The sequence below is a fragment of the Jaculus jaculus genome, chromosome 2 (genome assembly GCF_020740685.1).
Source record: "Jaculus jaculus isolate mJacJac1 chromosome 2, mJacJac1.mat.Y.cur, whole genome shotgun sequence".
In the NCBI taxonomy this organism is placed as follows: domain Eukaryota; kingdom Metazoa; phylum Chordata; class Mammalia; order Rodentia; family Dipodidae; genus Jaculus; species Jaculus jaculus.
The window spans coordinates 215,012,225-215,029,162 of record NC_059103.1 but is presented as its reverse complement, the minus strand read 5'-3'; the positions used below and the strand labels follow the sequence as shown (position 1 = coordinate 215,029,162).

The window sequence follows — 16,938 nt, the reverse complement described above, 5'->3', positions numbered from 1 at the left end:
TGGAGAATCGAACCTGGGTCCTTAGGCTTCACAGTCATGTGCCTTAACCGCTAAACCATCTCTCCAGCCCCATTCCCAAAATTTTTACATGGGTATTGGGGATTGAACTCAGATCCTCAGGCTTGTATAGCAAGCACCCTGTTGACTGAGCAATCTCCTCAGCCCCTTATGCTGGGTTTTCTAGGGAAATCCCCTTTCTGACCACGCTTTCTGGAGGTCATGGGTTTGCTAGCCCTTGGGAGGGTCCCTGCAGGCAGAACTACTGAATTCCAGCTGCCAGCAGTTGAGGATGCCACACCCATGGGATATGTGGTGAGGACAGACAGCTGTGTGGGAAGGTGTGTTTTCTTCCTCCTGCCCATGGCACACATGCTGCACTCACATGAGTCATCACCAGACACTTGAAGAGACAAACCAATTGCTCCTTGTCACCAGGGAACCCATTAGCTCTTGGGAAAGAAAGTCTGTTTCAGCAGAGAGCTGAGCTGGGAACAGATTATTCCTAGACAGGTCAGAAAAACCTTTTGATCTCAAGATTGCATGCCTGTTCAAGAGACCTCCTGCTGCTGAAGCAGAGTGGATACCATTCTTCTCAAGTGGCTCCCCCTGCCTTGCTGGAGTAGAGGCCCAGCTGGGGAAGAGTCCTGACACTAGAAAGACAGCCTGGAAAATGCTCAGGGTCAGAGGTTCCAGAGGAAACGCTGTGCATACACTTCCCTTCTAAAGCCAGGGCACAGCCTGTGGAAGGGGAGAGCCAGGAGGTGCTGGCCAGCAATTCAAATCTGAGGATGGAGGGAGCCACACTCTCTGGAAGGAATAAACATTCTTTAATAGAGACTGTGAAATGCATGAGATGGGCAGGCTGTCCTGGGCCTGCCCGCCAGCTAGCCAGGCCATGGGCAACGAGGGTAAGTAACTTTCAGGCCTTGGCTGGGAAGCCCAAGTCCTCACAGCTGGTGGAAGTACCCCCTGCCCTCCCTGTTCTGGATGTTTCTTTGCTCCATGTTTCACTAGAGTTCATATGGGCAGAGCTTCCTCTGGAGGTTGATGCCATTCCAGAAGAGAATCCTAGGCTGGGCATCCTGGGACGGGGCTGCATAGCTGCCTTTGCCTGCACTTGCTGCCCCACGCACTCAGTGCTCAGAGGACTCAGCCTCAGATGGGCTGCTGCCCCACCTCACTGCTGGGCAGGAGGCTCTTGCATGGGGGTTTTTATTTGCCACTGGTCTTTGGACCCAACTTGAAGCAGGAGGTAGTAGATAAGGACCCATCAGGGCATTGGTAAGCAAGCCCAGGTCCTCTGAGGTGGATGAGTATAAGGAGCCAGATGTAGTAAAATGAGGCACCTGCCTCAATTCCCAGCTCAGTAACAATTTCAAAAAGTTTCAATTTCCTCCCACTTGCCCTGGCACCTGGAGGCCAGCAGCGGCCAGCTCTCCAGGCCAGCGGTCTGTATACAGCATCCTGGACGACAGCAAGGACCTCCATTGATGTGTCTCCCCAGGGCTGCACATCTGTGGGCACTCTTTCTGGAACCCTTCTCCTTGCGGGAGAGCCACAAAGCACAGCAGCTGCGCGATGCGACCCAGCTCCGGACTCAATTCCGCAGTTCATTCCATGTGTGGGGCTGAGCTCTGCCTACCGGCTGCTGTAGAAGCACCAGACGCTGAGAACCAGCAGCAGCCCCCAGCTGGCGAGGTGACTCGAAGCACCATTGCAGAGGTCCGTGTTGCAGCAGGAGGCCCTGGAGTAGACCAGGCTCTCTTCGACTCCGGGGCAGGTGTAAGCACAGGCTTTTATAACCACCACTTGCAGACCGGGAGGAGCTGAAACAAAGATGGTTTACTGAGACCTGTGAGCCCACTATTGACCCTATCTAAAAGCTCAGGCCTTCTACAACCTGTCTGCCACATAGTTCTGTTCTCCACCTGCGGAGAGACCCAGCAAGAGGCAAGAGGCAAAGGGATCATGGCTCAACCTGTGACCAGCATCAGGGTTCAGTTTATGACCAACAGACAGAGCTCAGTATGTCACCCAGAGTCACCCAGTGTGGCTCAGTGTGCAACCAGAGAGTCAGGACCTTTACCCACTCTCCTACTTTTCTCTCTTCCTTTCATGTGTGTGTGTATGTGTGTGTGTGTGATCACACATGTGTGGGGGTGCGTGTGCACATGTGCTTGTGGAGGCCGGAGGCCAACCTTGGGCATCAGACCTCAAGAATGCTGTCCACTCATTGGCCTGGAACTCACCAACCAGCATGTCTGCCCATCAAGCTCCAGGGATTCTCCTATCTCCCCTCTGAATCACTGAGTAAAGCATGGACCATCACATCCAGCATTTTATTTGAGTACTGTGCAAGCATTTTGCCTATTGAGTTCTCACCCTAGCCTCTTTCTTTCTGAGCAGCCAACATCCTTGGGAGCAGTTTGAGCTGAGTGTTTCTTGCGTGCCCACACTGTGGTGTGGCACCTGTGGACTCTCCTGCCCACTCTTCCTAAAGTTGGTCCTGTTTTTGAGGGTGGAGACAAAGACAGGGCGCTTGCAGTATTTGCCTGACCTTGTTGGTAAGTCTTAGGGCCTGGGTGAGAAGCAGAGCTTTGCCTGCCTCTCCAGATGCCACCAGCAAGCCCCACCCTCTGCTATCAGCCCAGGTACCAAATGCAGGTTCTCCCCTCCCTCCAGCCATACACCCTTCACACCACCCACCACCCAATACAGAGATGCTCACTGTTCCATATGGTCAGGCAGTAGTGGGCATTGGCGTCACAAATTGTGGGCTGGAGACAGTTTTCTGTTGAGGTGCACTCGTAACACTTCAGCGCCTCAGCTGGAGGGACATACCTGGGGTCAGAGGCCAAAGACTGGCCACACCCTGGCCTTCCTTGCCCTCCACAACCACATACCAGAAGGAGATGCGACTCTGTGGAAAGCACCAGCCACCAAGCACCCCATCTTGTCCACCACCCATCCAAGCAGAAAGCCTCTCCACTGTCACCCTGGGCTTAAAGCCAGTCTCCAGGGCAGAAAGCCATGACTCTGAGCGGTCAGAGGTCCAGGCTGCCCATCTGTATGAGGCTCCTGGTCCTGCCCCTTGCAAGCACGGTGGGGAAGGCCCACCATGCAGATGGTGGCAACCCCTCAGGACTGTGCAAACACAGCAGCATGTCCAGCAGTGCTTCTGGGCATGTTAGAAAAGCTGAATGGAGGTGACACCAGAGCTGGACTGTGAATCTGCTCCTATCCCAGGCTGCCTGGCTGAGGGGCCTCCAGCAAGTCCTGTGCCAACTTGACTTCTGGGTAGAGAGGCCACATCAGCTGGGAGCCTGTCAGCCAGGTCAGCTCACCACTCAGGGTGTCAGTGAAGGTGAGTGATGCCCTTGGCTCACCTGACCATCCCAGCAAGGTCAGGAGCAGCAGCCAAAGCAGGTGGGTCTTCATCACGGCCAGGCAGATGGGCAGAGGCAGCGCCAGAGAACCTGTGTCTGCCCAACACTGGACCAGCCTGGTTTTATAGTCCCTCCAGTCATGGTGGGCAGGGCCCCAGGTGCCTCTGCCACTCTAACTGCATGTGTGTCATAGCTGGGGTGTGGCAGGATGGTAAAATATCTCTTATTGCCTGGCCTGATGCTCCAGGCCCTCTACCAACACCCAGCCTTCCACACCTTCCTCCACTGTGGCCAACTGTGTTGTTCTGATTCCTGGAAGGCCCCTTGTCTGCTGTTATCAGCCTGGAGAAATGCTCCAAGCAGGGCTAAAACACCAAGAAAATATCTTATCAGCTCTGGAGGCAAGAGCCCAAAACAGTGTCCTCAAGTTACTTCCTCCACAGGCCTCTTTTCTTAGCATGCAGATGGCACCTTCCCTCCATATCCTCGCATGCCGATGTCTCTGTGTTCGCTGATGCCCCGCCATTTCTTATAAGTACACCAGAATGCAGTTAGTCATCTTAGTGACCCCATTGTACCTGGATGGTGTCTTCAAAGCCTTGTTTCCAAACACAGTCCCACTCTGAAGGGCTAGGGATTCAGGGTTTCAACTTGTGAATTTAAGCCCAAGCTCAGAGTGGGGGAGGGTCAGCTATACTCCCTGTCCTTTGCTCTTCAGAACAAGGTGAATGGGGTAGGGTGGACAACAATACACCGCCAAGCCCCACATAGCAGGTACTAGTGTGACCAGAAGGATTCTGGGAAGGCTTGGGAGGTGCCACAACCACACAGCCAGATGGCCTTATTTTATATCTTATCAAGTGCAGTGGTGACCCCCACAAACTTGTGTCATGAATGCTAGGTCCGCAGCTGGTGGCAATTTGGAAATTGAAGCCTCCTGGAGGTGATATATTGTTGGGGGCGGGCTTATGGGTGTTAGAGCCGGTTCCTCCTTGCCAGTGTTGGGCACAGTCTCCTGTTCCTGTTGGTGTTCCACTTGGTGCTGGTCAGGAGATGATGTCCACCCTATGCTCATGCCATTGTTTCCCCTGCCACCATAGAGCTTCCCCTCAAGTCTGTGAGCCAAAATAAACCCTTTGTTTTCCCAAAATCTGCTCTTGGTTTGGTGATTTCTGCCAGCAATGTGTACCTGACTGCAACACCAAGCATGAAGAAATAGCCAATTAAGGGGCTGGAGATATGGCTTAGCAGTTAAGGCGCATGCCTGTGAAGTCTAAAGACCCATGTTTGATTCTCCAATTCCCACATAAGCCAGATGCACATGGTGGTGCATGCATCTGGAGTTCGTTTACAGTGGCTAGAGGCCCTAGCACACCCATTCTCTCTCTCTCTCTCTCTTCCCCACACCCCCCGCCATGTCTCTAATAAATAAGTAAATAAATAAAAATCTTTTAAAAGAAAGGAAGAACCAGCCAATCAGCTGAGCCTCCAGCAGGCATAAAACCCTGTCCCAATTACAAAGACAGGTGGCATGGATGTGACTGTGTAGAAGTGTCTCTTAGCAAAACAGTGTATAAGGCAAAGCCAAAATAGAGGTCTTCCTGGCACTGGGGATGATGGTGAGTCAGGGGTGCACAGGGATCTCAACTGAACATATTCACCCCCTACAATTGGCAGAGTTTGGACCCACAGGCTGCAAAGTAAGGGGCCTGAATGAGTTATATCCAAGGGCATCATGATGTCAGGGAGACCAGCTTTGAACCCACAAGTGGCCAGAGCCAAGCCTGGACATCAGATGGGGATTGCTAGGCTGGTGTGAGTAAGCAGTGGGCTACCTGCTCCCAGCCCACAGGCCCAGCAGAGCTGCCGCTCTGAGCCCAGATGCATGGTGGGCTCCTATCTCTCATAGCCCTGCACATAGAAAGCACTCAGTGAGGAACCAATTGCACAGCCCTCCTTGAGTATCCTGGTGGTCTCCAGCAGCTCCGGGTCTCTCCACCCAACCTGACCTCTTCCACTGCTGTCTGCAGCTGCTTTCACCAGCACTCGCCTGCTTGAGCAGGTGCCAGGGCTGGGTTGCTGCTGTTTCCCTCCTGACCTGCTGTGAGGCCACACTGGATCCCATTCTGCCTGGCCAGGACTCTGCCCACCCATCCCAGCCTGCCCCAAGGATTGAATGCATCACACAGGACTACCAGGAATACCAGTAAAGAGAAAGACAGGATGGATGTATGGAGTGAGAAGGCCAGAGCTCCCGAAGGTAGTGAAACCCGAGAGGATAAACCACCCTTTGCCCTTCAGCCCAGGCCCAGAGGAAACCACAGAGTAATTGGGGAGATAAGCAAGAGGGCTGCTTCCATGGTGAGCCTGATAATCAGTGCCAATGTGAAGGAGACAGACGCTGAGGATACTCAACATCTACCAAAGCAAGGATCCAGAGGCTCCTAAGAGCTCGTCACTGAAGTAGACCTAAAACACACCACTACAACTCAGGGAATTTTGTGGAACAGGGTACAAAAAGATTGTAAAAGCCATGGGTTAGGACGTCATACCCAGAGGCATTGCCTCTCCCCAATAACTGACTGTTGCTCCCACAACAGTCATAACCTACATAACCTACAATCCCATGGGGAGTACCTGAAACTGCACTGAGGAGCATCCCCAGAGGAATGGGGGCAGGGAGGGGGGGAAAGATGGTACAAACACAATGTATCCATACAAAGTATGTTCTTTATTTTAAAAAATAACAAAAGATAAAGACAAACTAATAAGATTGTCTTTTCAGTGGCTGAGAAGTGACAGTGGAGTACTCAGCACTGAAACAGATCTGTCACACCCTCCAAGGCTCAGTGACCATTGTGAAGAAGTTTTGGAGAAAAGTTAAGAGCCATGGAAAGGGAGGACTATATAACACTGTCTTCCACATCCAAAATGGCCTTGATATCCATGACCTCACAGTAGCTGACACTACCTACACAAGACCCACAACACAGGATGAAAAGATGATGCCATTAAAGTAGAAAAGAAACTGGATGGAAAGAAGAAGGAACCAGTTGGAATTCAGTGGGAGCAGGGGGATTTGGGAGGGAGAAAAGAGAAAGTGATAGGAGAAGATTGTGATCATGATAGATTATTGATATTTATGGAAGTTGTCAATGAAAATGTTTTTTAGGGTCTGGGAAGATGGCACTTGTTTGCAAAGCCTGATGGCCTGGGTGCAATTCCCCAGTACCCAACTAAAGCCAGCTGCACAAAGTGGTGCATGTGTCTGAAGTTCATTGGCAGTGGCTAGAGGCCCTAGTGCACCCATACTCATTCTCTCTCTCAAATAAATACAAAGGGTTTTTTTTTTTAAAGGTTTTGAAAACACTACCAGGTTCAGCCTCAGGAACACCAGGAAAGGGCAGAGGCCCACTCAGACCTCAGTCAGCAGGCAGGAGCAGGGGTTCTTCCACAGGACCGTGTGATAGGAGGAACAGCCATGCTCTGAGTGACACACACACACATGCACGCACGCCTAATACTCCCCACCATCCAGAAGAGCTGGATGACTTCATGTGGCTTCCCAGACAAGCTGAGGGTAAGGGTGAGGGTGGAGCCCTGGCTGTGTCATATCACAATTACATCCTCTGGACTAATGGGATCAGAGGTCAGCCCAGTGAAGTGGCACTTCCCTGATAAGGGAACCAGGCCACACCTTGACAAGTCACGGTAGGCCAGTCCAGGAGATTTGTTTGTTGTCTTGGCTGTGACTAAGCTTGGGACTCCAGACAACCAATACAGGACAGCAGAAAGTCATAGCATCTGCAAACCACCCAGGACTGCCCACATGCTACCCTAGAGACCATTGGCACACTAGCTTGCCCAAAGGGGACTTTGCAGAGAAGAATAAACTAACAATCTGGGCATGGGAAGATAACTGTAAATATCATTACAGAGGCTTCATAAGGCTGAGGCAGGAGGCTCAAAGAGGCTGAGTGGATGTTATAAGGATGTTATAGTGAGGGACAGGCCAGGGAAAATTCTAGAAACTGGGAGGAACAGGAGAACAATGCTGCCCTCCAGCCTAGAGAAGTGCTGCTCTATTGAGAAGCTGATTTCATCTAGTAGGACCCATTTGATCTCAGAAGTGTAAGAAATAAGCACATCTTCTCCTGTTGGGGTTGTGGTCATGTCTCACAGCAGCTGCAAGGCTAAGCCGGCAGGACTAAGTGGTCAGGACTAAGCTGCCAAGTATAGATGGCCAAAGTAGACTAGTGAAAAGTGGAGCCACATCCCAGACTGTACTCTGAGGGGAACCCCTCAAAAGAATTCCAGCCCTGCCACAGAGGAGCCACTGCTGAGTGACAACCCATTCCCTGCAGCCCACCCCCACCTGCCCTAGGCCTTCCTGAGCTGTCACAGGCAGCAAGCAGGGCACAGGTGTGCATGGCCAGCTAGAGTTGCTGGTCCTCTTGCAGTCAGCCACAGGTCCTCTGTGTTCGTGAGCAGCAGCTGTCCAACCCTACTGGCCCCATGGCCCCCCAACACAGGTCACTATGGCCCCAGCAATCCTCACCAAGGACGTGGCACATAAACAAAGTGTGGTTAAGAAGACGAGTTTTTTTTATTTTATCGTGGTCTCTGGTGGCCTTAAACTCTTGATCTTTCTCCCTCCACTTTCCAAGTGCTGAAAACACAGGTATATACCACCATACCCTGCTTAGTGTTTGTTTTTAATAAAACTATATGATGGTAGTAAACTATACATAACATCTAATTTACCAGGCACAACACATCTATTTAACAAATCAACAGCAGTAGTTTTCCCTGTTGTTCAGCTTAGTGGCATTAAATATATTAATACTGTGTAACCAGTATTGTCACCTATCCACAGAACTTTCTCATCTCTCCAGACTGAAACTCTGTGCCCAGTAAATACTGACATCCCATCCTCCTCCCCAGCATCTGGAACCCACTGTCCTGCTTTCCATATCTATGGATCTTACTTCTCCAGAGACCTCATGAGGGTCTCATGTACCCCAGACTGGCCTCAAACTCATTATGCACCTAAGGATGATCTTGGACTGCTAATCTTCCTGCTCCTGCCTGCAGAGTGCTGGGATGATGCCTGACTTAAGGGTGTTGGGGATGGAACCCAAGGCCTTGTGTATGCTGGGCACGCACTCAACTGGACTGAGCCACATCCTCAGCTCTGCTTTTGTTCTTATGATCATATATATTAATTATACATAATGTTTTGGGTGTTTTTGTTTGTTCTTTGAAGTAGAGTCTCAGTCTCACTCTAGCCCAGACCGATCTGGTTTTCACTATGTAGTCTCAGGCTGACCTTGAGCTCTCAGCAATCCTCCTACCTCTGCCTCCTAAGTGCTGGGACTAAAGGCGTGCACTAACATGCATGGCTTCACTTCCTTTCTTATCCCTCTCCCACTCCTACTGATTCCAATTATTGGTTCCCAAATAGTCCCCTTTCTACTTTCAAGTCTTTCTTTTTTTGTGACCCTTAGGGAGCAAGAGTGGAGGATCAGTTATGGGAGCACAGGTAACTTACAGTGCCTCCCTCACTAAAGAATTATGTTATTCTCAGTGACTATCAAGTGCCTATAAATCCACTGGGAAGGGCAGAACCTCAGGAGCTCCTCCCCACTCCAGAATGGAATGTTGACAGGTACAATCTTGTGCAGATCTTGTGGGAGTGATCCCCACTGCTGAGAGTTCATGGGTACAATGACTGTGTCATGCCCAGAAGACAGAGTTCTACAGCACCCCACCCTTCTTCCAGCTCTTACACCCTTTCTATTTCCTCCTCTGTGAGGTTCCCCAGAGCTTTGAGGGGTATTATACATGCTCACTTAGGGCCCAGCCTTCAACAGTCACTTATTCTCAGCACTTTGGCCAGTTATGAGTCTCTGGGTAACCACCTTCTTCTGCAAAAATGAAGCTTCTCTAACCAAACTGAGAGCAGCATTAATAAACATAAGTATTCAGAAGACAATTCAACAGGCACAACATGCCCACTTGATACAAGAACAGCAGCTTATGCACCACGAGCTGCAACCTCTCCAGCCATGGGTGAGTTTACAGTACCAGATGTGAGTTTCCTTCTGTGGAATAGGCTTCACATCTATATTAGTCAGGGTTCTTTAGAGGTACAGAACCAATAGAATGAATTGTAGTAAAAGAGAATTTATTAGATTAGCTTATTGCAATCCAACAGTAGTAGGTTGCAGGCCAGAGAGTCAAGGAACCTGGTAGCTGCTCAGTCCACATGTCTGGATGCCTCAGCAGTCCCTATCTAGCACTGAAGGCCTGGAGGCATCCTGGAGAGCCACTGCTCTTCAGTTCTGGCTGGAAAGCAGCAAACAGCACAAGAAGCCGGTGGGAGGAGGGGGTGAGGAGGAGATACCTTCTTTTCCAGAGCTCCTTTAGATAAATCCCCCCTCCAAGAGGGGCCACCCACGCTGGGGGAAGGGCTCACCCTGGGGGGTGGATGCCTCCCTTAGTTAATCCTCCCTGGAAGGAACCTCAGAGACCCACTTATGAGGAATGTCTGTGGATTACTAAACAGATCAAGTTGACACAAACCTAACCATCACAACATCTAATCAGAAAACAATTGCTAACCAACATAACAATTGTGCCACTATTGCAGCAATGGGCACAGCTTTCCTGACAATTTGGTAACATAGCATGGATTTTTTTCCTCTTTTAAATACGTTATTTATTATTTATTTGCAAGCACAGAGGAAGAGAGAGAAAGAATAGGCACACCAGGGCCTCTTTTCATTGCAAATGAACTCCAAATGCATGCACCACTTTGTGCATCTGGCTTTACGTGGGTCCCAGGGAATCAAACCACTGAGATTCTCTTTTGCTATCTTGTCACTTTATACATATTTGTGTCTCTGAATTTGAAAAGACTCTCGGGGGGAGCTGTGGCTTAATGAGAAAGCACTTGGGTAGCATGTATAAGGCCCAGGGTTCAATCTTTAGCACCAGTAGATAGGAGATAAGTGATAGACAGATGATAGATTAGATAGATAGACGGTACAGGCTCTCAGAGAAAGTACATAGTTGGATCTTTTTCTAAACAAATTCTGCCAATTTTCATCTTTTAAAATTAATTTTATTTAATCACAGGCAATATCTCCAATCTATTAATTTACTGGCACAGTCACTACTGTTACATAAAACATCATATAAAGTTAAATAAGAATTAAAAGTGCAGCTAAGGGCTGGAGAGATGGCTTAGCAGTTAAGCACTTACCTGTGAAGCCTAAGGACCCTGGTTTCAGGCTGGTTTCCCCAGGGCCCACATTAGCCAGATGCACAAGTGGGCTCACATGTCTGGAGTTCGTTGGCAGTGGCTGGAGGCCTGGGTGCACCTGTTCTCTCTATTTCTCTCTATCTGCCTCTTTCTCTGTCTGTTGCTGTCAAATAAATAAATCAAAAGTACAGCTAAAAGTGGAGTTGTGATCTGTGTGAGAGGGTTCCCCATCATGCACTCTCATCTCTAATGTATACTGTTTCTATTTGGGGGAACTCCTGTCCTTAGACTCATTTTTGCTGTAGAGGAAGCAAAGACTCTCCTCCAAGCTCTCCCATAGCATGCCTGGCCACCACCCTATCATTTGTTGATCCAGTGGTACTTGTCCACCTGGCACCTGGTAGTGGGCTTGCAGTGAGTAGGGCTCCTAGGCCCTGGGTGGTAAGCGGTCTCCAGGAGACCCAGGTGGCCACGCACACATGCTTTCTACAGGGAAGGTAGATCCATGCTTGGAAGGGCTGCTCAAAGTTTTCAGTCTGGCAAACGCTCTTTGGATTACTGACTTTAGGAATAATGCAAGGCTCCCTGCTACTGCTTCCCTCATCAGAAGACATCTGCCTGCCCAGGAGTGATTTGTGTGGCCCCATTACCACATGGCTAATCTGCTGAGATAGTTCCCGTTCCTCCCATCTGCCTTTAAAAGAAGCGCTGTAGCTGGGCATGGTGGCTCACGCCTTTAGTCCCAGCCCTCGTGAGGCAGAGTTAGGAGAATCACTGTGAATTTGAAGAAATGAATGTCACTATTGAAGCAAATTAAGCTGGGGGCGGGGAAGATGTAAGTGGCACACACCTTTAATTCCAGCACTTTGGAGGCTGAGGTAGGAGGATCACCATGAGTTCAAGACCAAGATCCTGCTTCAAAAAGAAAAAAAAAAGGTAGACCATAATTACATTAAACACCAAGCAGACAGTAATACAAGAAATGAAGGACAAAAATTAGAAGATGGGTTAGAGAGATTGTTCAGCAGTTAAGATGCCTGCCTGCAAAGCCTGAAGAACTGGTTAGATTCCCTAGTACCCACATAAAGCCAGATGCACAAAGAGGCACATATATCTGAAGTTAGTTTGCAGTGGCTGGAGGTGCTGGCATGCCCATTCTTTGTCTGTCTCTCTTCTATCTCTCTGCTTGCAAATAAATAAAAATATATTTTAAAAAAATTAGAAGCAAGCCGGGCGTGGTGGCGCACGCCTTTAATCCCAGCACTCGGGAGGCAGAGGTAGGAGGATCGCCATGAGTTCAAGGCCACCCTGAGACTACAGAGTTAATTCCAGGTCAGCCTGGACCAGAGTGAGACCCTACCTCGAAAAACCAAAAAAAAAAAAAAAAAAAAAAAATTAGAAGCAGCTGGGAATGGTGGCACATGTCTTTAATTCCAGCGCTCAGGAGGCAAAGGTAGGAGGATCACTGTGAATTCAAGGACAGCCTGAAACTACATAGTGAATTCCAGGTCAGCCTGGGCTACAGAGAGACTCTACTTTTAAAAAATTAGAAGGAATATAGAAAGTAAAGAGGAAAATGACTTAAGAAAACTCATTATTACTAAATATGCATTACTAAATAAACCCCTATTATTCTAAGTGTAGATGACTTATACTTTCCAATCAAAAGATGGAGATGGCCTACTTTTTGCTTGAACTGAAGAGATTTTGCTGACAGCTATAAAATGTATTCAATTAACCTTAACTTCCAGAGTATAACTTTACAAGCCACATGTTCAAATTTCTATTTCCTCAAATGTTTTACCTTTTGTTGCTTTTGAATCGTGAAGGATGAATTTGCAGCTGCAGTTTTTGTGTCACGAGATTGGTGAAGAAACATGAAGCACTGAGTAAAGAGCAGATAGAAGACTTTGCATTATAGTTGATGACAAACTTGTTTGAAACATGCTGAGGTCACTGGCTCCAGGGATGCCCTTGAAAAGGGCAAGCTCTCAGGTGTGTCAGGAGACACAACAAGCAGAACAACAACCCCGTTTTAGAAAGGGCTTGTGCTGAGAGTGATGTGAATTTTTTCACCTGGGATTTCCAAGGTACATGGACCATACAGGTAGATTCCTTTGAGATGTGCTGTAGACATGGTGAGAAATTTTGAAAAAAATATCCATTTACAATTGCTTTTTTGTTTTTTGGGTTTTGTTTTGTTTTGTTTTGTTTTGTTTTGTTTTGTTTTGTTTTGTTTTGTTTGAGATAGGGTCTCACTCTAGCCCAGGCTGACCTGGAATTCACCTTGTACTCTCAGGGTGGCCTCGAACTCATGATGATCCTCCTACCTCTGCCTCCTGAGTGCTGGGATTAAAGGCATGCACCACCACTCCCAGCTGGTTTTGTTTCTTTGAGGTAGGGTCTCACCCTAGCCTTAAATTCCACAACTCAGGAGACAGAGGTAGGAGAATGGCTGTGAGTACAAGGCCAGCCTGAGACGACATAGTGAATTCCAGGTCACCATGGGCTAGAGAGAGACCCTACCTCAAAAAGTACAAAAGAAAAAGAAGGAAAGAAACTGACCAATGCTGGCCACCTAAGTCTTCCCCTGGAAGTGATGAGCCTTAGTTAGATTAGAGTTCCAGAGCTGGCTACCCCACACTGCTTCTATAGGTGCTTCTACAAGTGAGATTAGATCAGAGCTCCAGAGCTGGCTACCACACACTGCTTTTACTAGTGCGGCTGCTTCTTTCACTACCCACAGAGTGCTTTAACACTGGAAGGATGAATGGAATTTGGGTGTGTGGAAAAGAGAGAGAAATAACTCCAGGCAAAAGAAACTACTTCAAGCTAGGTATGGAGGTGCACACCTGTAATCCTCACACTTGGGAGGCAGAGGTGGGAGAATTCTCCAAGTCAAGACAGCCTGGGTAGGCCCGTCAGAGCTACATAGCAAGACTCTGTATCAAGAGATAAAAAAAGGAGGAGAAGAAAGAAAAGGCAAAAAAAGAAAAAATAACAAAGGAAACATCTCATCTTGTGTCCCGACCCGCGGGACCTCGTTATTCGTGGGGGCGAGGGGGACCCAAACCTGAAATAAGATGGGCGAGAGAGAGGAAGGGACTCAAGCAAATGTACACTTGTCAAGAGTCCAATTTTATTGAGCCACAGCGGCCTTTTTAAGGGTTAGGGTTAGGGTCTTGGGTGAGGGGGGGCTGGAGGAAGCAGGTGGTGGAAAGTTACAGAATCTTCTTGGCCTTTGGCCTAGGACAGTTTGCAGTTATTCTAAGAATTCCCGGTATAGTTCTCACGTCTCTGCAGTCGCCAGGCAGGATGTTAATTAGTTAGGTGTGGCGGGGTGAGGGGATGCAATCAGTTAGGTATGGCAGGGTGGGGGGATGAGGAAAGGTCGGAAGTTGCTCAGGGCAGAAGTTATCTCAGGGCAGAGGTTATTTCAGGGCAAAGATCTGTTCGGGGCTCATCTCCTCGTCTCCAACAATCTTGTGTGGAGAGCCCCTCGGGCCAAGCCCTAAAGATGGCGCCTGATGGAAAGTTCTATGCTTGGGACAAACAAGTCCATATTTGGAGGAGCTTGCTGCTCATTGGCTTCTGATGCTTGTTTACTGGAGAGGTTACGTTGCCTGGGGTGATTGGGCAGAGTGAGAGCGCTTATAAGGAAGCCCCACCCGAAGCTGGGGGGGGAGGAGGAGGAGGAGGAGGAGGAGGAGGAGGAGGAGGAGAGGGAGGAGGGGGAGGAGGGAGGAGGAGGAGGAGGAGGGGGAGGAGGGAGGAGGAGGAGGAGGAGGAGAGGGAGGAGGAGGAGGAGATGAAGCTTGAAGTTGCCTGAATAAACTGCTGTAAGAAGAACTGGTGCTTGTGTCTTCCTTGCTGGTCGAGGCAGACGCAACAAGTGGTGGCCCATACGGGGAACCCGACTCCCCCACCGAAGAGTTCAGAACTTACAACAGTCAGGGGTGCGCACAGGGTAAGTCCCCGGTAAGTTGGGCTTACAACCCCAGGGTTTGGGGAAGGTCCTCAGGAAAATTGAGGCTATTTAGGACGCCAGGAAGTAGGTGCTAGAAACAACCCCATGGTTTGGGGAAGGTCCTCAGGAAAGTTAGAGGCTATTTAGGATGCCAGGAAGCAGGCGCTAGAAAGGTAAAATTGAAACTATGGGTGCATCATCATCGCATCCGATCTATTCAGCATTGCAGGAACTGCTCAAATTAGAGGGGTTGGAATTGAGTAGAGCCACCCTGCAACATTTCTTGAAGGAATGTGATAAGGAAATGATACAGCAGCCCCCTGGTTTGCCGTGTTGGGAAACTTGACAGTGACCAGTTGGGAAAAACTAGGAAGAGATTTAGATTTTGCTAGAGAACATGGAACATTAAAACCAGGAGTAAGAGCAGTCTGGAAAATTCTTTTCCATCCTGTTGAATGAGAAAGATGCTGAACGTTTTGCTTTCACCATACCTTCCTGTAATCATGAACAACCCGACCAAAGATTCGAATGGATAGTTTTGCCCCAAGGGATTCCTAATAGCCCGACTATGTGTCAACTTTATGTAGGAAGGGCTTTGGCTCCTGTAAGAGAAAAATTTAAAGGCTTAAGATGTATCCATTACATGGATGACATATTACTTGCTGCCAAAGAAGAACTTTATTTAAAAGAAGCCTATAGTAATCTAGTAAATGAATTAAAAGGTTGGGGTCTTTATATAGCCCCCGAAAAGGTACAACATGAATCAATCGTTTCTTATTTAGGGGCAAAGGTTTCACCTAACATGGTTTGGCCACAGAAAGCTAGTTTACGATTAGATAATTTACATACCCTCAATGATTTTCAGAAACTGTTGGGAGATATAAATTGGATTCGTCCATATTTAAAAATCCCTAATTATGTCTTAAAGCCACTATTCAAAATATTAGAGGGAGATACAGCTTTAAATTCACCTAGAGTCCTGACAGAAGATGCCCGAAAAGCTATTAATGTTGTTAATGAAGAGATTTCTACTGCCCAATTACATAGAGTAATAGAAGGAACACCTGTAGATCTTTGCATCTTGCAAACAGTCGAACAGCCCACAGGTGTATTATGGCAGCAAGGTCCTCTGTTATGGATACATCCTAAAAGCTCTCCTGGAAAAACAGTGGAGCATATCCCCACGGCTGTGGCTGTTCTTGCTATTGAAAGACTCCGCCAGTGTCTACAACATTTTGGGTTCATGCCACAGACTCTTATTGTGCCTTATGACAGTTATCAAGTCAGAGTCTTAACTGCAACTATAGATGCTTGGGCCATTTTAAGTTGTTGCTTTGATGGAAAAATAGATAATCATTATCCTAAACATCCTCTTATGACCTTTTTTAAATTGCATCCGGTGTGTTCTATAAAGTGACAAAAACCCAGCCTATAGTTGGGACCAAAAATATTTTTATAGATGGATCTAAAACAGGCTGTGGTGCTTATATGGATGATTCTCAAGACCCTGTTATCAGGCAGTTTCTCCCTAACACTCCACAATTAGTGGAGCTTCAGATAGTGCTAGAAGTCTTTAAGGATTGCCCTTTTCCCTTTAACTTAATCTCTGACTCTAATTATGTAGTCAATTTGGTTAAAGATTTAGAAATAGCTGGAAAGATTAAACCCTCCACTGTTATATTTAAATATATTAGTGAATTACAACTTTTAATCTGGAATAGAAAAAATCCCTTTTTTATACATCACATCTGAGCACATAGCGGCCTGCCTGGACCTCTGTGTGAAGGAAATGACGTGGTTGATAAATGTTCTAGAATGCAGTTTATATTTTTGGCCTCACCTTTAGAACTAGCCAGAGAATTCCATTCTCAGTTCCATGTAAATGCCCGAGTGTTACAATTAAAATTTAATATAACACTCAGCTAATCTGTCCAGGCTCTTATCCTCCCAATTACAGGGAAGCTGGTCTCAAGGTTTTTCTACTCGAGTGGATCTTTCTCTGGCAACTGGGCTGACGACATGGATCTCCGCTGCAGTGAATCATCTAAAGGAGTGGGTGGGCATAGGAGCCCTGGGGGGAATGCTGATATTAGTTTGCGTGGTGTGCATGTGGTGTGTTTGTCGCCTCAAAAGGGCACAGGCCCGCACCTCTGCCATGATAGCTCAGGCCTTTGCTGCGATAGAAGGACAGTCTCCCCAGATTTGGCTTGCTGCCCTTAAATAGTGGCTTCCTAAGTATTCATCACACTCGGGGTGCGAGGCAAAGCACTGCACAGGGGGTTGCCTACAAGCAGTTGGGCAACTCTCTGGGAGGCATG

At 48.1% G+C, this 16,938-nt stretch overlaps 1 protein-coding gene across 1 annotated transcript; it reads right to left on the bottom strand.

Annotated features, from left to right (window-relative positions):
- Positions 1–804: 804 nt before the first annotated feature.
- On the bottom strand, positions 805–3,438 carry LOC101605700 (lymphocyte antigen 6D-like). The gene is made up of 3 exons (XM_004656298.3): positions 3,387–3,438; positions 2,729–2,827; positions 805–1,826 (listed from the first exon to the last, which is right to left on the bottom strand). Exons 1-3 carry the CDS (start codon positions 3,436–3,438, stop codon positions 1,639–1,641), a joined length of 339 nt encoding a protein of 112 aa, XP_004656355.3. The 3' UTR covers positions 805–1,638.
- Between the last annotated feature and the right edge of the window lie 13,500 nt (positions 3,439–16,938).

Excerpts from the sequence above, each read along its gene's own strand:
- LOC101605700 (XM_004656298.3), bottom strand. The coding sequence starts at position 3,438 with ATGAAGACCCACCTGCTTTGGCTGCTGCTCCTGACCTTGCTGGGATGG. Across the intron at positions 2,828-3,386 it reads GACCTTGCTGGGATGGTCAG|CTGAGGCGCTGAAGTGTTAC; the intron begins GTGAGCCAAGGG and ends ATGTCCCTCCAG. Across the intron at positions 1,827-2,728 it reads CTGCCTGACCATATGGAACA|CTCCTCCCGGTCTGCAAGTG; the intron begins GTGAGCATCTCT and ends TCTTTGTTTCAG.